This window comes from Aptenodytes forsteri, unplaced genomic scaffold (genome assembly GCF_000699145.1).
Source record: "Aptenodytes forsteri isolate BGI_AS27 unplaced genomic scaffold, ASM69914v1 Scaffold317, whole genome shotgun sequence".
Classification (NCBI taxonomy): Eukaryota; Metazoa; Chordata; class Aves; order Sphenisciformes; family Spheniscidae; genus Aptenodytes; species Aptenodytes forsteri.
In genome coordinates, this window is record NW_008794415.1 from 884,474 (window position 1) to 903,356 (window position 18,883).

Below are 18,883 nucleotides of genomic sequence, written 5' to 3' on the forward strand. Positions count from 1 at the left end.
CCCAGGATTGAAAAGATGGGCATCTGGCAGTATCACTGCTTGGCAACAGAGACGCTAGAATTAAAGGAAGAGGTTCTGGTCAGTGGCTCACTCTCGTTCATACCTTATTGAGACGACTTATTTCACGCTCATAGTGTTCCTTCTTTCTGATCATTGAGGCATTCTTCTGCTTCAGGAGATTGTTCTCTTCCTTCATTTCATGGAGAGCTTCACTAAGGACCTTTGTTTCTTTCTGGGACGCAAAAATACAGAGAGATGCTGCTGAAATGCAGATGGAACCATTTTTCAAGAACAATTTTCAGAATATCTGCTGTCTGGCAGATGTGCTGCATTTTTGTTGTCCCAAACACAGCTGGGAAGGGAGGGAACAGGAAGGCGGATGGTTAGTAAAACCCAGATATGATAAAGTCTGTTGAAATTGTTTTGACCACTCACCATATGATGAGACAGAGACAACATACCAGACTAAATCCCTGCTCTGCAGTTGCACAAAGCCATGAGAAAGCTGGCAGGCCAAGCAGATCAGTACTGTACAGATGATCATCACAAACCTGCATTACTTGTACATACTCGTAGCGTAAGGCCAGGGCTAAATGCTGGTGGAGTCCCAGACATTCCCAGTGTCACACAACATCAAAGACAAAACCAGATCTCAGTATCACATAGTCTGAGGGCTTTTTCCACTACACGAGAGACTGAGGCAGGCCTCAGCCTGCTCAAGAATTACCAAGCTACCAACCAAGGCTTAAAAATCCACTTTCTTTGACCCCATCACAGTTGTTGTTGACTTGAGCTTGACCCTTCCTAGTGCATGTGCCTAACACTGTTGCCACCCCAGCAAACTACCAGGAAGATGTCCCTACTCACAACAGGATTTATATGCTAGTCTTTCAAGATGCTATTATAGGAATTATTAGGACAGATTTGCCAAACTTTAAGTTTGATTCTCTCCTCCTATCGCTTTCAGCGCGGCTATTTTCAATTTACAACGAAGGAAGCTAAGATCTGAATCAGACCCTGAAGCAAGTGGCATTGTGTAAGCTTCTCTCCCAGGGTAATGCATTCCTCGCTAGCCCGCTTTTGCCAGACTGTCTTAGACCAAAGCTGTTTAGACATATTAAACAGAATGGCCCGTTCTACAAAAAAAGAAAGTATTTCAAATATTCTTCTGCAGCTGCTTTATGTGATTAAAAAAATGAGATCCAACAATCACATGCACAGAACACCATATGAATGCTTTTTTTTTTCTGTGCAACAGGCATATCTCTGTGCAGCCAGCGACTAGGCATTTACTGTTCAGGCTCATGAGAAGTGCATCACCGTGTGCTAATTGAGCCACTGAAAAACACCCTTGAGAAACTGTTGCTTACACATGAGATAGCTTTATTTTCCTTTGTTCTAAGTTAGTTGGAACATTTCATTTTCTCCAAAAACTGGGCAAGATTAGTAGGGTATCTCTGCATTAAGTATAGGAACTCACCCAGGAACTAGCTCAAGCTGGCATGTGCATGTATGTTTGAAGATATTAAAGAAAAACAAACCAAAACACTAAAATCCATATAGGCTTTTAGCTATGCTCTTCTCTTCACCGTTGCCATCCTCTTTTCCTAGCTCCTAGCACACATTCTCCTTCTCGGAGGCTGACACCTCCGGGAACTTGGCCATTTATAACTAAAGATTTCCTGGTTGTTCAGGTTTTTGAACCATCTGAATTCTTATGTCTTATTGCTTCTTATTCAACACTGAATCTTAGGTGTTATGGCACCTAGACTCTCCAGTGACTAGGTTGGTCTTTGATTCCTGCCTATGGGTACATAGTCACGCCCAGAGAGAACAAAAAACCCAAAACAAACCCACCCAACATTAAATCTCCAAAACAGTCAGTTTTCCTGGGGCCATGGAGGACACGGGGACAGATAAAGTTCATAACGTTATCATTCTGTAAGAGCCATACCTCCAGGTGCGTTAAAAAAAAAAAGCTCTGCAAGACAGCAACAGCATGTAATCTGTCTCAGGGTTGTTCGGTGCTGCTGGTTTTCCTAAATGGCTCAGCAGAGCACCCAGAGAACTGCCACTCTGAGTAAACAAATTTAAAAGGTACTGTCAGGCTGCTGGACTAGATAAGCAAATAGAGAACTTTGCTCTGGCAATTGCCCTGTACAGCCCATCCCAGCTCTGTGGCTACAGGGGGGTAAGTAAAACATTTAAAAAAGAAAGGGTTGTTACCTTTCAAGAAAAGAAAAAAAAAATATACACACACACACACACATATATATATATAAAACCAAACGCAGGTATGAAGAATGTTAGTTGCTGCAGGAAAAAAAACCATAAAGCCCCTAGAAATCTAATCTTGGTAGATCTGTCAGCTTGGGCCTCTCCTGCATCTGCTGAACTTCAAAGCAACAAGCCTGCTCACGTGCTTTCAAGCTGAACATATCTTTATGCATTTTTCTGAATCGTCCCCTGGCACCGCTTTTTCTTCATCCTGCCCCGTGGGCAGCATAGCATAACTTGAGTTGACACAGCTGCTGACATGGGTGTTACAATCCTTGTTGCTCATTCAAAAATCTCTACTATTAGCAGCTACCTCTGCAAAGGTGTAGATCTCCTGCATCCCTGCATGACATCCAAAAAGTGAAGAAATTCAGAGTAAATAGGAAGCACTTACTGGCTGAGTATATAATTTGTAAAGAAATTGCTGAGCTAAGGCTGAAGTTCCATGCAGGTTAACCTGTCCCCGTAAGAGATTTTTGGATTGTATTGTCATTTAGTTCATTATTCATGTATGTATTAAAAAAATTGGGAGAGTGCACTCCTCATCCTTACCTTTTCAGAAAGGTAGCTAGGGCTATTTTTCACAGCTATCATATATTAAAGGGCAGGCAGTAAAAACCTTAGTAATATGAACAGGAAGATGGATTGTCTTGCGTTGAATCCACACTCAGAGCAAATAAAGGCAATGATTCAGCAAGTACATAACGACATAGTTTGCTTTAAAACATGTAAATGGTCCTATTGGTTGGAAGTCAAGCACGTGCTTAGCTAAGACCATACCGTAATTGATAAACAAGTAAGATGAATGTTCTGCTCATGAAGATAAAAGCTAAGGGCTTTGCATTTCTTTTCCTGCAGCAGCTACCTTACATCTTATCTGAGCCTGGAAGTGATGCGATTGCCACTTGTTTTCAGGTTTGTTTCATGTTATCAAGCGAATAGAGAAGCCCGGCTTCAGCCGTCAGAGCACCATCCAGAAACTCTTACAAGAGGCTATGAAGCGTGTGATACCATGAAGCAGAATGAGAGTAGGAAGCACCACTCTGTGGTGCTTGTAAAACGGGGCACAAAGTTTTGTGTATACGTTGGGCATGTATATGGTGATCGCTCAGGTTGGTGGTTTTACTGTGGTGGGAATTCAGCTTAGGGATCTAGCTTTAGATGCGAATGCCTACACAAGAGCCAGTGCGTAAGGAGTCCCGAGAGAGGTGCCCAAACACTCTCAGGGTGAGGTGAACGCCGCTCTAGAGCAGCTGATCAGCCCAGGCACTTTCAGCCCTAATAACTGCACTGACTACATCACTAATATTTACGGGGAGCTGAGATAGCTAGCACACGTATAAAAGCCTATACTGTCAATAGCAAAACGTGGGTGTCTGGAGCTGAATTCATTCCTTCAAGTATTTATTGCCAAGCACTTCGTGTAACGTCTGCAATGACGTTCCTATTCCATTTGAAATCACTGTAGCATTTTCGTTCACAAAGAAATCCACCCCGAACTGAACAGCAAGGAAGGAAATCTCTGCAGTATTCATATCAATCTGTTCTTTACTCCCCCCCCAACACTAATCGTGCTCTCTGCCGATTTCTATTGAAATGACTCTCTCCCTATACATAGTTCTCTGATCAGACAGAAGATCAAGCACTGCCTTGGGTACAATACTGAAGAGCACTCAACACCACGATCTCATCTCATGGCTTTGCGACAACCCATGCCCTGCCACTTGCGAGAAGAGAAAGAGGAAAGGCAAGACAGTGTTCAACACTGAGCACAAACGGGGTGACAGAGTGCACCCTCCTACCATTTCCTGCGACGGCCTCTCTCTGCCCAGGGCTCGCAATCTCTCATCTTCTGGATGCCGTTGAGGTCTCTCTTCCTCCAGCTCACTGACTCTCCTCTCTGACACGTCCAGTTTTGCTTTCATTTCTGCCAGCTGAAAAGCAAGTGACAGACCATGGTGGGATGACTGGGGATCCTGAAAGGCACAGCACCTCGAAGGTGCCTTCAAATCCTTTCAGCTCTCAGCAGATCCAGCGTAAAGGAGTGGATCTGGTTGCGTGTGAAGTCCCCAGCCACTGACTTTCCCCTCCCCACCTCCACACTCCGCTGCTCTGTCTCCACTGGAGACTCTTAATGATTCTGGGCAAATTCTCTGTTGGTGTTAACCCAGTTGGGTCTCGCACTGTTTTGCTGCCAAAGGACAGCTACCATGGGTCTGTCCCTCCAAACGAATTTTCCATTTTAATGTTCTTTTTTCCTTTTGCAATTTGGACTCCCTCTGCAGTGGTGCACATCCAAATGAGCTAGCCAGAGGCATAAAATGGTCCCATATTAAATGAGGAAGAGCCATTTAAATTCCTCTTCTTTTTTTTTTTTTTTTGGGTTCCAGATCTCAGTAAAGCTTACTGGAAAATATTAGAAAATTTTCCTGATAAGCACATGAGGTCATTCTGCAAACTTCATTTTCATAGAAGGAAACAGATGAGAATTGTCAGTCAATGAACCAACTTGGTCTTTGGAATATCAGGCAAAATTGTAAGCAGCCAGCTTCACTAGGCAGCTGATTATAATGCCTGCAGCAAAGATGCCACAGAGCACAGAATATCTATTTTCACAGAATGAAAGCTATGCCAATGGGATCTTGACAAAAAAAGGAAATAAAAATAATTTATTTACAATTTTTTTTTTTTTTAAATGAAGAGCTTTTGTACAGAGCAGTTTCTCAAAAACAAAAGCCTCTCTGCTTATAGAAGGCAGCATCCATGGAGGATTTATCTGAGAGCTCCCCCATTACAGGGAGCCCCAGTGAGCTTCCAGGCTTCACAAGCCAGCCACAAGAGATGGTACAAGAACCAACAGATATGTGATGATGCGTATCAGTGGCTGGGCACACCAGGCACTGTAGGCTAATTTTCAGTTAGTTGTGCTCTGAAGCATGAGCAATTTTTATTACCTTGTGGAGGGCATGAAGACTTCTGCTGTCATGTCCACCCTGGTCCCTACTATTTTAGAGATGCGCTGCTTCTCTGCTTATTTTGTCCTACTGAAGACTGTACACACATTAGCTTCACTTCTATGTGATGAAGCTTTTTTAATTTGTGAGCTAAAGACAAAGTAAACATAATGCCTTCCCCCCCTAAGATATTTACTATAGCTATGGCTGACCGGTATTTAAGCACAGACTTAACTATCAGCAGGTGGCATACATATTCCAATAGAAGTAGTCAACATTTTTACCTGTTTTTCATAAAGCTGTTTCATACTTCTAAACTGATGATCCCATTGCTTGTTCACCTCCAAAAGCTGTAATTATCAGGAAGACACAGTAAATAACCCTTATTTCAACATTGTCGATAAATAAAAAACAGACTGGCATTCTAATCCTCCAGCTATGAGTGTTCACAACTTCCTCATTATCTGGCCAGTTCATTTCAGAAAAAGCAAGTTTAAGGTTTGGCAAGCTCTACGACCCATCTTCCAGTGCTTCGGTATTTCAGTTAAAGTACACGAACGTTCAGGAAGTAACATTCAGCAAACATGCAAATACACAATAAGCTACAGGTGAATCATTTGCAACGCTGTACAAATCCCAAGCTGCAAATCCTAAATGGCCAAGGAGTTTCTTGTTAGTTTGCTTTAAGTTCCATAAACATATTTCCAATTAGAAGGTCTCTGACTTCAAACAAGTGAATTGAAGACTCCTATTGACTGCAATTACTACTGGGTGCAACCCCGCTTGCCTTTCTCAGTACCACTAAACCAAGCAAGCGCACTCATGCAAGATGGGAAGACTGGCTAACACCACACATGTAAGCAGTAGGAGCGAAGTCAGCGTGCGTGCGTTTTTATTGGAGAAAGCCAAATAGGTCCCTCTGACTTCAAACAAGTGAATTGAAGACTCCTATTGACTGCAATTACTACTGGGTGCAACCCCGCTTGCCTTTCTCAGTACCACTAAACCAAGCAAGCGCACTCATGCAAGATGGGAAGACTGGCTAACACCACACATGTAAGCAGTAGGAGCGAAGTCAGCGTGCGTGCGTTTTTATTGGAGAAAGCCAAATAGGTCCCCATTTTGCTTGAGCAAGCGCACTCATGCAAGATGGGAAGATTGGCTAACACCACACATGTAAGCGGTAGGAGCGAAGTCAGCGTGTGTGCATTTTTATTGGAGAAAGCCAAATAGGTCCCTCTGAAGCATTTTGCTTTGTAGGATATAGGGTCACTCTTTAGGATGCTCAGCAAAAAAACGGCTTCCAGTTTGCTGCTACCTGTGACCAAGACACCACTGGCTACTACTCACAGTGGTTCCTTGGCCTTTACAATAGTGATCATTCAGAAAATTTGCCCTTTGTACCTTATAAATCTCTGCTCTTCTAGATTTATAGCTGCGTTACAATAAGTCATCATTTGTTTTTAGGAACAGTTCTCCAAATATAACTCTGCCTAGCTTGGTAGAGAGAAGTAGGACTATAGGAACTAGCTTAAACATAATTTTAAGTGCCTGCATACTTCAGGCTGTGAAGAAATGCAAAGCAGAAAGTCTCCACATAGAAATTGTCTCACAAGAGTGCAGGATGAGATTCCCACAGGAAAAACATAGGCCTTGCTGGACTGGTGGGTAAAAGCAACTGCAGCATAAACGGTGTAAGTAACAGTGATAACAGATTCAGTGATTTCCTGCCCCGGGCATATTACTGATATTGTAATGTCTGTCTTAGAGATTATTCCTGTAAAGGTTAAGGGTAAACTTAAGATTACCTCTCGTCTCTGTCTTTCCAGTGAGAGGATCTGTTGTTCCAGAGAACTGGCTGATATAGTCTTCTTTTTGGTCAGTAATATGTGCCTTAACTGGAGAAAAGAAATGTTCAAAAACGAATGCTTTTGGCATCCTCTCTTCAAGTCAAGATCATCATATAAAACTCCCATCCACCCTATCATGTGCATGTAAAGAAACTGAAACAGCAACATTTTCTTACATTGCTTTTGTATTTCAGTACCTTTACACCTGCTGACAGCAGATTCTGAAGTGTGCATCTGCTTTAACCCTGCTTAGTCTGTGTTTTAATTGAAGCATTATGCAAATGGCACTGAAATAAACAGAATTATGTCTATTTGTACCATCTGAGACACAGAACACAAAATAGGATTTTAATTATCTTACAGATGGTAATACAAACAAGTAGTACAAGCCACAAAAGTTGAGCATAAATTGAAGTGGGCATAAGTAATTCCCTTCATTTGCAAGAACTAGAATAATGAGTAGCACTGCCCCTGTAAGTGCTTGCAGGCCCAAGGCAATAAACTTCAGCACAATGGGTTCAAAACAAGCAATACAGAAAACAAATAGGCCATTTGGAGAAATTAGGAAATCAGTCTGCAATTGTTCCATTTTTTAAAGCGTGGAGTTTTGCCCAAGCAGGACAACAGCAGCCAAACCCTCATTTTTATAATGGCAATATCATATAACATAATTTCCAAGGAGTTTCTACGGATTTTCATGAAAACAAACATGTGATCTATTAGATAAATATAGATAGATAGATATCAGGAGAACTGTACTGGAAAAAAGATACATGCTCATAAAAATAAAACATACTATGTTCAGATACCTGGTCAGGGATTTTTTTTTCCTCCCTAAATTCTCAACCAACATATGAGAAACTAGAATAAAAGCGTGAATGCTTCTGAGGTCTTAAATCTCCTGAAATAAATTTATTTTCTTCAGCTAGAGAATTTAATGCCAAATACCAATGAAGAAGATCAAAGAATAGTTTTGTTGTGCCTCTTCACAGGCAAAAATCCTGACCAGGTATTTGCCCTATGGCCAGTCCTGCTGAACTCTAATGTGGAGCACTTGACTTCCACGACAGAAAACACTTAATCCCTCTTCCTGTAGAAGTTCATCAACATGTTTAACTTAAAGTATCTGAAGCAATTACCTGGCAGTCAATGGAGTTATTCACGTGTTGAATTGTTTTCAGAATCTGGGCCTTAGGCGTGTATTTAAGTGCATATTTAAGAGCTCTATTAAAGTGAATAGGACAAGTCACAAATCTAACAGCTATATATACACTTGCACCAACTGGCCCGAATACTGCTCACAGAAGTTGTCGGGTCAGTTTCTACTCTTTGTATAACAACAAGTTAAAATGACTAGATACTTTTGGGGGGGGGAGAAAACCAAACCAATGCTAGGGAAGGTTTTCTTTCTAAGAATGCCGTATCCAAAAATACTTCTAACATTTCCTTTTACTCTTAAACAACGTAAATCATTCAGACAAATCTACTGGAACACAAAAATCAGCCCATAATTGTCAATCTACAAAGTGACACGCATGATACCTGCACCAGCTCAAGCCGTTCCTGTTAATCAGTCAGTACTTCAGACAACAGCCAAAACAGTCACTTACTTCTAGCGGGTCTGCTGGGGCTTCCATGTCACTCACACCTGTCCACGCACTCAAGGCCATCTTGGATGCATTTGTTTCACTACAGGCCTTTGGAAGAAGAAGAGCAATGAAATAGATATTTTATGTTAGCTAAAGGAGCAGAAGAATTGCATTAAGACCCAGAAGATCCACGAATGCTGCCTGTGGAAGCAGGCGAGGTTCAGAAATAAGTGGTGGAATTTTGATTTTATCCTTTTCCTCCTTCCTGGCCGGGGCTTCCCACAAGGGTTGAAGCACACTGCCTATGACTAATATGCCAGTCAAGGCAGTACTCTGCTTAGGGTGCATGTAAATCACAATCAACTGGCCAGTTCACCCCGAGAGAGGAAGTTGCATGTATAAGGGAAGGAAGGGTATGTTTTTTCAGTAAATAAGAGGACAGGGTTTTCTACCCCTGCTTTCAGTTGTAAAAAAGGACTTACGTAAGTATGACAAGTATTAAGTGACACTAAGACAGTGTGAACTATCATGATAGAACAAATCAGCGAGTCATGCTTATAAAGGAATAATAGCGAAGTCTGTTAACAGCTATGGGGAAGAGCACACCCATACAAACCCCAGGATGTTTGGGGGAAAACCATAATTGGAAAATTTATTTACTTTCCCTGAAGAAAAGCTGCACAAAGATGAAGAACGACAGGTGATGTTATTCTTCTCCAAAGGACATCGTATTTGCAGTTCTAGTACTTACCTTATCTAAGCATGGATCTAGCTTCAAGCTACTCAAGTCTTCACTTGAGTACTGAAGGTACTCAACACTTCAAACTTGTGTCTTAGTTTCCCATTCGGAAAAAGAGGTTAACTTACCAAGTTAAATTCACAGGAAAGATTAACAAAAAAAAGGCTTCCACAGACTTCACATACAAAGTCAGGACGAAATAGAAAAGTGCAAAGTATTTTCATCCTCAGTCTTGGAATTCTGAATAATGATGGATTTGAGAAGGAAGCGTGAAAGAAAAATCATTTTCCTTATTGTGGAAAGATCCCTGGGTCTGAGGCTTTTTCAGTGGGGGCAGAGGTTGCTTATTTTCTTTTCAAGGAACGGAATGAAAGCTAGCCTGTGAAATTTGATATAAAATAAATTTGATATAAATCTGTAGGAGTTCTTTCAATTTCCAAAAAAGCGTTTAGACAAAGTAAAGTAATCCTGTGAAATGCTGGAATTTAACAGCCACATTCCAGATCTCTGGTTGATAATGTGTGACTAAGCAACCCCTCTTTTGCAAGATACAAAACCAAATTTGGAAGAAAGCTACTATTTTATAATAATTGCATGTGAAATATATCCTCCCTACCCTGATGTTCTTTTTATTTTTTCCTGGTTTATGGAGCAGCTGGAAAACTCATGGGGTATAAAGACAGAAATTAAAAAACAAATGTTATTTTAATAAAGACATTTTAGATTCTTGTGCTGGTTTTGGCCAGGATAGAGTTAATTTTCTTCATAGTAGCTAGTATGGGGCTGTGTTTTGGATTGGTGCTGGAAACAGTGTTGATAACACAGGCATGTTTTCGTTACTGCTGAGCAGTGCTGACACAGAGTCAAGGCCTTTTCTGCTCCTCACCCCACCCCACCAGCGAGCAGGCTGGGGGGGCACAAGAAGCTGGGAGGGGACACAGCCGGGACAGCTGACCCCAGCTGACCCAAGGGATATCCCACACCATATGGTGTCATGCTTAGCTTATGGAAGAAGAAGGAAGGGGGCAACGTTCAGAGTGATGGCGTTTGTCTTCCCAAGTCACTGTTACACATGAGGGAGCCCTGCTTTCCTGGAGATGGCTGAACACCTGCCTGCTGATGGGAAGGAGGGAATGGATTCCTTGTTTTGCTTTGCTTGTGTGTGCGGCTTTTGCTTTCCCTATTAAACTGTCTTTATCTCAACCCACGAGTCTTCTCACTTTTACCCTTCCGATTCTCTCCCCCACTCCACCGGGGGGGAGTGAGCGAGTGGCTGCGTGGGGTTTAGTTGCCAGCTGGGGTTAAACCACAACAATTCTACATAGGAGTCATCCTACCCATCAAAAAATAAGAGATTTTCATCTGTACCTATACCAAAACTAGTCTTTGAGCATATCCCTCCCAGGAACAGCATTGGTTTGAAGAAGGAAGAACTACTGGCTGATAACACAACAGCAACTTCCACAATTGCATTTCTTGACATTTCTGTAGTGATTAATATATTGTAAGAAATACAAGCCAGTAACTGTCAGGCAATGAAACAAAGTAAACCTCTGTACCACCAAAGCAAGGCTGAGTGAAACAGGAAGGCCATCCTCCAGGAAACAGACATGCGAGAAGGCCAACTTCTAAAATGAACAAACATACTGTGCTACCTAAGAGAAGGCTGTAATAGTTAAACCCTAAAATCCCCATAGTGGAGAAGGAAGAGGAAGCACCATGCATTTTAAAAATGAGACTGAGTATTATAAGATTATTAAAAGTTTTTGTCAAATCAAAGCTTACACCTAATGACTTCAAAGCTCTTTGCAGAATAGGCAATAACCCTACTACACACATAGGGAAACAGACCAACTGAATGCTAAAGGTCATCCAGATGTTAGTGTCAGATCAGAGAATGACGATGTCTCCTTTCAGCCACGGTCTGTCCATCTGTCACAGCCGCATCTGTAGCATCCATTAGCAGTCTGTCACTGCATAATTTTGTGTTCTGACTGTACTAAAGTTAAGGCACATGAAGAGTCAGGAGTCAGCTGCTGAAGGAGAGGGTGCTGTAACTAGACGCAAGTGACTCAAACGGCAATTATCTATCGTCTTCTCACAATGTCCCGCTACCTTGCGCTGGCCTGCTACAGTCCTATAGGCTATAAACTCATGGAAACAGTCTGTCTCTGCCTATAAAGTACCAACACTGAGCATCTGATTCATTAAAAAAAAAAAAAAAAAAAAAAAAAAAAAAAAATCAGAAAACTTCCACATTGCACGTCTGCTCTCGAGGGCAATGATTCTCAAGCACAGACACCTCCCCTTACACCGGCTCCCATGCTCAGCAGTCCCATCCCCGTTCCAGCAGCAGCTAAGCTTTGGGAGAAAGCTTGGGTTGAACAGCTGCATTTTATGGTCTGGTCTGCTAAGGTAAACCAACCCCAGTTTCCGATTTCCTCACAACAGCGCGCCGCAACTTGCTACGTGAGGTGCTGAGCGGTCCCTGCAGCAGGGACAGAAGAGCAAACCCAGAGCACAGTCCTACTCGTGAATCACAGCTCCCACTTGAAAGATATTAGTGCTCAAATTACTCTGAAGAGAGGATGAGGCTAAGACCCTGGAGTGCATACAGTTGTTACCGTTACTTAGTTCAAAACGGTTTCCTGGAAAGCTGAGTAGTTTCCTGGAAAGCTAGGTGGACATTCGGACACCAAGTCCTTTGTTGTTTAGATCTTAATGACCGTATTAACAGCTACCGAAAGTGAATGATTCTTGGACTGGAGGATTTGAAGGTGCCATTCATAGGGATTTTAACTAGTTGCAACACTGTTCCTTTCTGGACCACCCTCCCCCCCCCAACGCTGTGAGAGAGCTGGGGAGACCTGGGGGAAAAGGTGAAGCTCCTGGAAGAACAGAGGCTAGAACAGCAACAGCATCTCCACGTCTCCCCCTTTCCATGCCAAAACGACCTGCCCATTTGTCCATTTTCACCCTCTGTGAGCCTGCCATAGTGACTGAGCAGCAACAGCCGTTGTCCTTTCGCACACTAGGGCTATGCATAAAGAGTTGAGAGTCAAGTTTTGCTGTTGGCTGAAATAGCTGTTGTTTGCATGCCGTTTGGCACTGTCGGTGAATGCAATTTATACTGGCCTCATTTATTGGGCAAATCTTTCGCCTAACATTACCGTCTCGTTTGAAAGACGTATTGCTCCCTGCTAACAATTAATAAGCTCTAAGCTAGGCATGCCTGTGTGGAAGCTCTTAGCTTTGTTACTGACCTTCCACCCTATATACACATTAAAAACAGTGCCAAATTTTCTTGCACCATCTTAGCTATTGCTCTTCACTACAAGTATTTTATACAAAATATGACAGAATAGAAATGACATTAAGTACTCTTCAGTGCCTAGCTAGGCAAACTTAGCATTCATATGGATAACGCTGATGCCCCTTCACACAGTGCCTAAAGTCAAATGTCTTTTAAGAGACTTGATAGGAAATACATCTCAAGGGCGACAACATGCTGTTCAAGAACAACGGTGCTGTTCAGTTGTGTGAGCAGCTCGGTGGGAGATAGGAACCTTGTTCCCTCCCTCACGACCGCTTTTCTGTACTGATTGTCATGTAAGAACAGCACGGGGTTCATCAGAAAGAAAAGAGTATGTCTGAAATCTATATGAATAGAAGAAATGCCAATGAGTAGGGAACAAAAGCTCAAGCTCTTCAGAGGTGGTGGTAGCAAAATTGTTCTCTCTGTGAAAACAGTCAATAGCACTGAAAAGACAGACAAGGAGATGACAACATTCATTTTCTTTGGTATTGCAGAGATAAAGACACTACATTTGTTTATCAGTCTATTGCTACACAATGAAGAACAACTTAGGTGTACAACAGCACTTCAGAAATCCGAGACACATAAAAATCCTTGAAAGAAGGACTCTTTTTGACAACTATCAGACTTCAGAAGTCAAAAAAAGAAAAATATTTTTAAGGCATTTATACTTGGTTTCAAGCTATTGAATCAAATATACAGTTTTAAATTGCTTGGAGAATTCTAGTTGAAGGCCAGACTGTAAATGCAGTCGCAAACCTAAAAAACTGTTTACAGATCCAAGCAAACTTTCAAAAAGCTGTTAAAATTTTCCACCCTGCAAAACATTACCAGACCAGTTAAAGATTTTGGAGGAAAATTTGTCCTAGTGCTACACAGTCACAGGAAGCTCAGGAAGCCTCACAGGAAGCAAAAATGACAACTGAAGAGGGTGTCTGCAAAGTGTGAACAGGTCTGCTTAAAACACCAGGAAAGTAAATTTTGGAGGAAAACACAGACTTAGCAGTGTCGTCCAAAGGCAAGGCAGCGTATGTTTGCGAGGTGTTGCACTGTTCGGTAAATGTCTACGGAAAAGCAGGGAAGATACCCGAGGAGAAAGCAAGTGTGCCTGTTCTGCACAGTGGGAACGATGTCAGCCGTGCGCTGCACTGAGAGGATGTCCATCGGTGCTAACGAAGGCGAGTGCTCCCCAAGGAGCTGCCTGAGCCTTTCTTGCAGCCATGGACTGAAGTGGCACCTCAGACGTGGGCAGCACCCCTGACTACATACACGCTGGACACTGCCATGCAAATTAGCACCATCTCTAACACTGCAGTAAAGGGCTTGTGGGGAAAATCTAGTCACTCTCTTGCCACAGACAACTAAAAATCAGATTTTGCTGTGGTGAAATCATACCTACTTTAGCTGCTAACATGCAAAATCAAGACTTGCTAAATGTGATGTAACAGCAGTAACAAACTCGTCAGCAAGTTTTATAAATCCCAATCTAATGCTTGCATGAACCTTAATTTCCCTGATTATTTCACCTCTTCCTCTTTAAATGAACAAGTCAGTCTGTGTCATGGCATTTACTGGTTACATTAAAAAAAAAGATCACGAGAAAACAGACTGCAGGGAATAGTCTCTGAGTGGAGAAATACACACTTGGCAACCTCTTACGGTATAACTGCCTCTGAATTCTCCATAAACACGTGTAAAACCACATCGTAGTCTGCAGTGGACAGAGTTATGTTACTTTTTATAGCCTCCCTAAACTACACAGACATACAGGCCTTTATCTAGCTGGGGTCCCTCACACATTTTAGAGCAAGAGCGTAAGTAACTTACATTCTTTTTTCATCCATTTCTGATCCCTTACTTCTCCTTCCACTCTTTCTCCAGAAAGTCACTTCCTTCGCACGTTCCTTCTATCCACCCCAAATGAGGAAACAAAACGTCATTACTCCTGCTGCTGGGCTGTGACATGTAATTGTAGCATCAACCACCACTGAATATAAATGAACTTTTCTTTACATTTGAGCATAGATCGAGTAAACATGGAAAACAAAGGAGAGAAACGGAGCAGAGCCTGCTCTCCAGATGAGCAAGTGAAGTTCAGTAGCTTAAGAAAATGAAGTTAATACAACAAGAGCGATCACTTTCTGTCTTTGGAGAGCTGGTCAGATCTGGCTCCTCCTAGATGAGTGGTTGATAATTTCTCTTCTATGTGTATTATAAAAATGCTTCCTTAATGTCCATGTGAGCGCTTCTGTTCCTTGGCTTCCACTGCTCGCTCTCTATTACAGTGACTGATCAAAACATGATTAAATGTATTAAGAAAATATTATAGTGAGCAAACCTGCACCTGCAAGTTTAACTAATAGTCTGAAACCTTCTGTAATGTCTGTGAATCATAATTTAAAACATTTAAATTCTCTTAATCAGCATGAGTTCTTAGTAAGATCTTTACCCAACTTTCTCCCACTCTTCGCACTCCTTTTTTTCTCCCCATTCATACTCACATACTTATGCAAGCATTATCCTTGGCATTTATGATTTTTGTCCGCACTACAGGCAATGGTGACAGAAGAGAACTGGCCGTGTATTTTTCAAAACTCATCCGGCAGCTCTGATCATTATGACAGATAGTATCTGTTTTACCTTTCATTTTTGTTTACAGCTGTCTTGTATTACTTTAAAGACTGGGGTGAAGGGGAAACATCCTCTTTAATGGCAATCAGTCTGAGCACACTCAGGGAAGAAAGTTTCAGATACTTCGGAGTGTGGCTGCCAGGAATGCCTGGCAGGGAGCTGGGAGCCAGAAGCTCCTGCAGAGAGACTGCTGTGAGGAGCAGGAATAAGCTAGTCAGCTACCAGGTGCAGAAAAAGCTTCCCAGGAAGCAAATGGGATCAGGCAGTATTTGCTGCCCCTCAGAAACTCACTGAGTTAACTCACAAGTGGCAGCATACAACCCCACCTGCAAGGGCAAAGTGGGCTGAACTGCTCAGAAGCCTTTTATTAATTTCTGTTCTATTTCTATGATATTCTGTAATTTCTATTAGTAGCAGCTTTGAGGTTGGGGTGGTTTTTTTCCCCCTATTTAAAAATGACAATTATTTTAGTTTGTATTCTAGGAAGACCTGACCCTTCTGAGTGTAAAAGCCTTTTAGTCATCTTTGAGAAGCTTGCAATGGGAGAAAAAGCAAAGCCTTGGAGCTGTGGCCAACACTGAATCCCCTCACAAGCATCAGTACCACAAGAAGATAAAAGTTCTCGTTTTCAGAGTGCTGGATCTTTATTTTGGGAAAGGCTTCTGTTACAGTATTACAAAACAGGCATGCACAAATCAAGATAATGAAAGTCCCTCATCACTTCTGAAAATTCTGTCTGTTCAGTAAGTGCAGTGAAACCAAGAACCATTAAAATGCTTGATTCAAGTAAAAGTGAATCTTTCCTTGATGATGACAAAATGGTAAAATCATCTTTTTTTTTCTTCCTAGCCGATCAGGTATCTGCTGTGAGGTTTGTTGTGTTTTGGTTGGTTGGGTCTTTTTTATTTATTGTACTATTCAGTTGCAGAACTGTAGAAGCTAGATTTACTCTGAGATTACTTGTGTTAAAATTTGGTGGCTTCTGGGGACCCTCCTATTTGCTTACATTTTGGTCTAGCTTTACTTTTGCCTTTATTCCTGAAGCTGTTATTATGCCAGCAGTGCTTGCTACCATATCCATCGCAAACCCTTTTCCCATTCTGGTGCACATGGTGAAACGGTAAAAACCAAGAGGTTTTAGCTGAAGAATAAAATCAGCTCTTAAACCAGAAGAAGAATCTACCTCTTCCTGTCTAAACCTGGTCCACATGCTTCACCCAGAGAAGTGTGCTAGAAAGGGATTTTCCCTTAAGTAAGTACGTCAGCCTCAACCTTTTGTGCTGTTTGGTTAGGTGCTCACTCTGACAGAAAAAGATGTGCAGATGCAAATATGTGCCTTAATAGGTGGGAACCAGATAAAATTAGAGCAAGATGTGGTTTCAGAGTAAGTAAAACATAGCACAGGCTTCTGTTTCAGGGTTTCCTTTATCCACTGCTTCCATCATCACCAATGAGACTAACCATAAGGGCATGGCTACTCAAGTACCTAAGCATTTGCAGACTCAGGCTTGATGATGAAAATCCCAGTTTCATGGAACAATAATTGGATGATAATTTGTAACTGTAGCAAACAGGCTATTTTGAGTTTTACAACATAGTTGTTGCAAGTACAGATAGCCCCTAAATGAAAATTTTTTCTTCCTCACTTCACACTCAAAACAGTTTAGGTGCTTGAAAGTTTGGGGTTTTTTTTTACCAATTGATCCCATAAAATATATTATCTCTGTCAACTTTATGTTGACACACGGCTAATTATTTTAGTTGCTCTTCTTCCCTTCCTATTTGATACTTTTATCCGCCCTCACCTCCCCCAGAAAACATCCTTCTTGTGTGTAAAATCTTGATGAAGCCCTAAACATACTGAAAGCACTCTGCATAAGTACTTTTTAGTAAGTACATTTGTTTTTTGATGCATAATATTTAGTCTAGCTTATTTCCAGTTGAATGTAATCAGCTTTACACTTAAATTTGAAAAAGGAAGCTGCTTTTTTGTGTTAAGAAATGTGTTTCTTTGATTTCTTATATTAAAATAGCAAATTGCTTGATCCTTTTGGCCTTCAGTTTTCCCCTGTGTAGAAGACAGAACAAGGAACCCTTTCCTTCCTGAGGTGTGTTTTGAGGACAGGCATTTTCACAGACTATGGCCCCTGCAGGACTGGAGCTTGCAATCCTTCTCGTTCACATACACTCCTGCTGCACATCGCAGCAATAAGTGATGTTACAAAAGACAGGGGGAATAGGTAAGTAGATGTGAATTAGAAGTTATCAATTGTTCTAATCAGTAAAAGATGTTGTCGTGTGCTTCCCTTTTTTGGAAAATGGCTCTAGCAAAAGTAAAACACATTTCATTGAACTGAGAAGATCTTAAATCAGTGTAAAATAATTTCAGCTTGACACTTAAAAAACCCCCAGACAGTTTGCTCATCTAGACAAACTACATGTAGGGACACAGGCACTCAAGTCCCTTATATTAGACCAATGAACCATATGTGGGTGTCACGGACCCGAGTACACCAACAGGCTCCAATTGCTGCGACCTGCCTGTAAGGATTTTTCTCTGTAATCTCCTCCCTCTTTGCCCTCTCCCGGAGCGGGGAACATAACATCATGACAAGCTGTAATTAAAGTATTACAGATAAAGGAATCATAGGCTGAAGGATGTGCCAAGAATTAGTTCATTCTGCAGACCTACATTTTCTCTCTCTCAAATATTTGCCTTTAAAACCACAATAATATTATATATATTTTATGGGAAAAAATCCTGGTGAAAAAGGGTATTTGTTTACAGACATTTCCAGATAACAGTCTCGAAAGCGATTTAAGCTCAGATGGAAATGCCATTTTGCAGTGTGCAATTTATACTCTTCACTCCAGAAAAAAAAGTCACAGAATAAAAATGAGTTGCTGGCTCTGCCAAATAACTTCCTGATGAACGACCAACACTATAGGGAAGGGTACACTTTTGTTTCATCAAAATTTTTTCCTAATTCCTAAATATAGACTTTTCCCCTCATTTTAAGTCTAACTCAGCATTTCATTTCACAAACTGACATTTTCTGTTTTTTTTTTTAAATACTATTTTATAACCTTTGTAATTGAAAGTATACTAGGTGTGTTAAAAATATTACCTCCTTTTCCAAAAGGCACAATCCGATACATGTACTCCTGGCATGTTTTACTGAGCTTATCACAACAACTGCCAAGCTGTCACTCACTTGATGTCCAAGTCAATAACCAGCCAAGTGAAAAACTGTTTGACTTAAAAGTATAAATAAGAAATAGCCAGTATATTTCTAGTGTGGAAATATCATAAACCTTCCTCCTTTAATCTATGAAAACCACACACTCACACACCCCTTTCACAGGCAAACAAGTGCTATAAATGCAAAAAGCATAAAAGCACTACAGATGAAGTACTGCCATGGTACTCCATGTGAAGTGCTGAAGCACTCCATGGAAACAGTTGAGGTGAGCACATCCTTTCTTTTTCCTCCCCTCCCCCCCCCCCCAAATCTCCTTCTTTTGGT

The 18,883-nt window shown here is 41.4% G+C and overlaps 1 protein-coding gene across 1 annotated transcript in view; it reads right to left on the bottom strand.

Moving 5' to 3' along the window:
• TNIP3 (TNFAIP3 interacting protein 3) overlaps positions 1–18,883 on the bottom strand; it is a 52,807-nt gene that overhangs the window by 22,315 nt on the left and 11,609 nt on the right. Inside the window, exons 5-11 of the mRNA XM_019474657.1 lie at positions 14,849–14,870; positions 12,993–13,066; positions 8,692–8,778; positions 7,040–7,129; positions 5,516–5,581; positions 4,080–4,211; positions 104–232 (exon numbers count right to left, since the gene is read on the bottom strand). Coding sequence (XP_019330202.1) covers positions 104–232; positions 4,080–4,211; positions 5,516–5,581; positions 7,040–7,129; positions 8,692–8,778; positions 12,993–13,066; positions 14,849–14,870 — 600 coding nt within the window. The remainder of the gene's footprint in view (positions 1–103; positions 233–4,079; positions 4,212–5,515; positions 5,582–7,039; positions 7,130–8,691; positions 8,779–12,992; positions 13,067–14,848; positions 14,871–18,883) is intronic.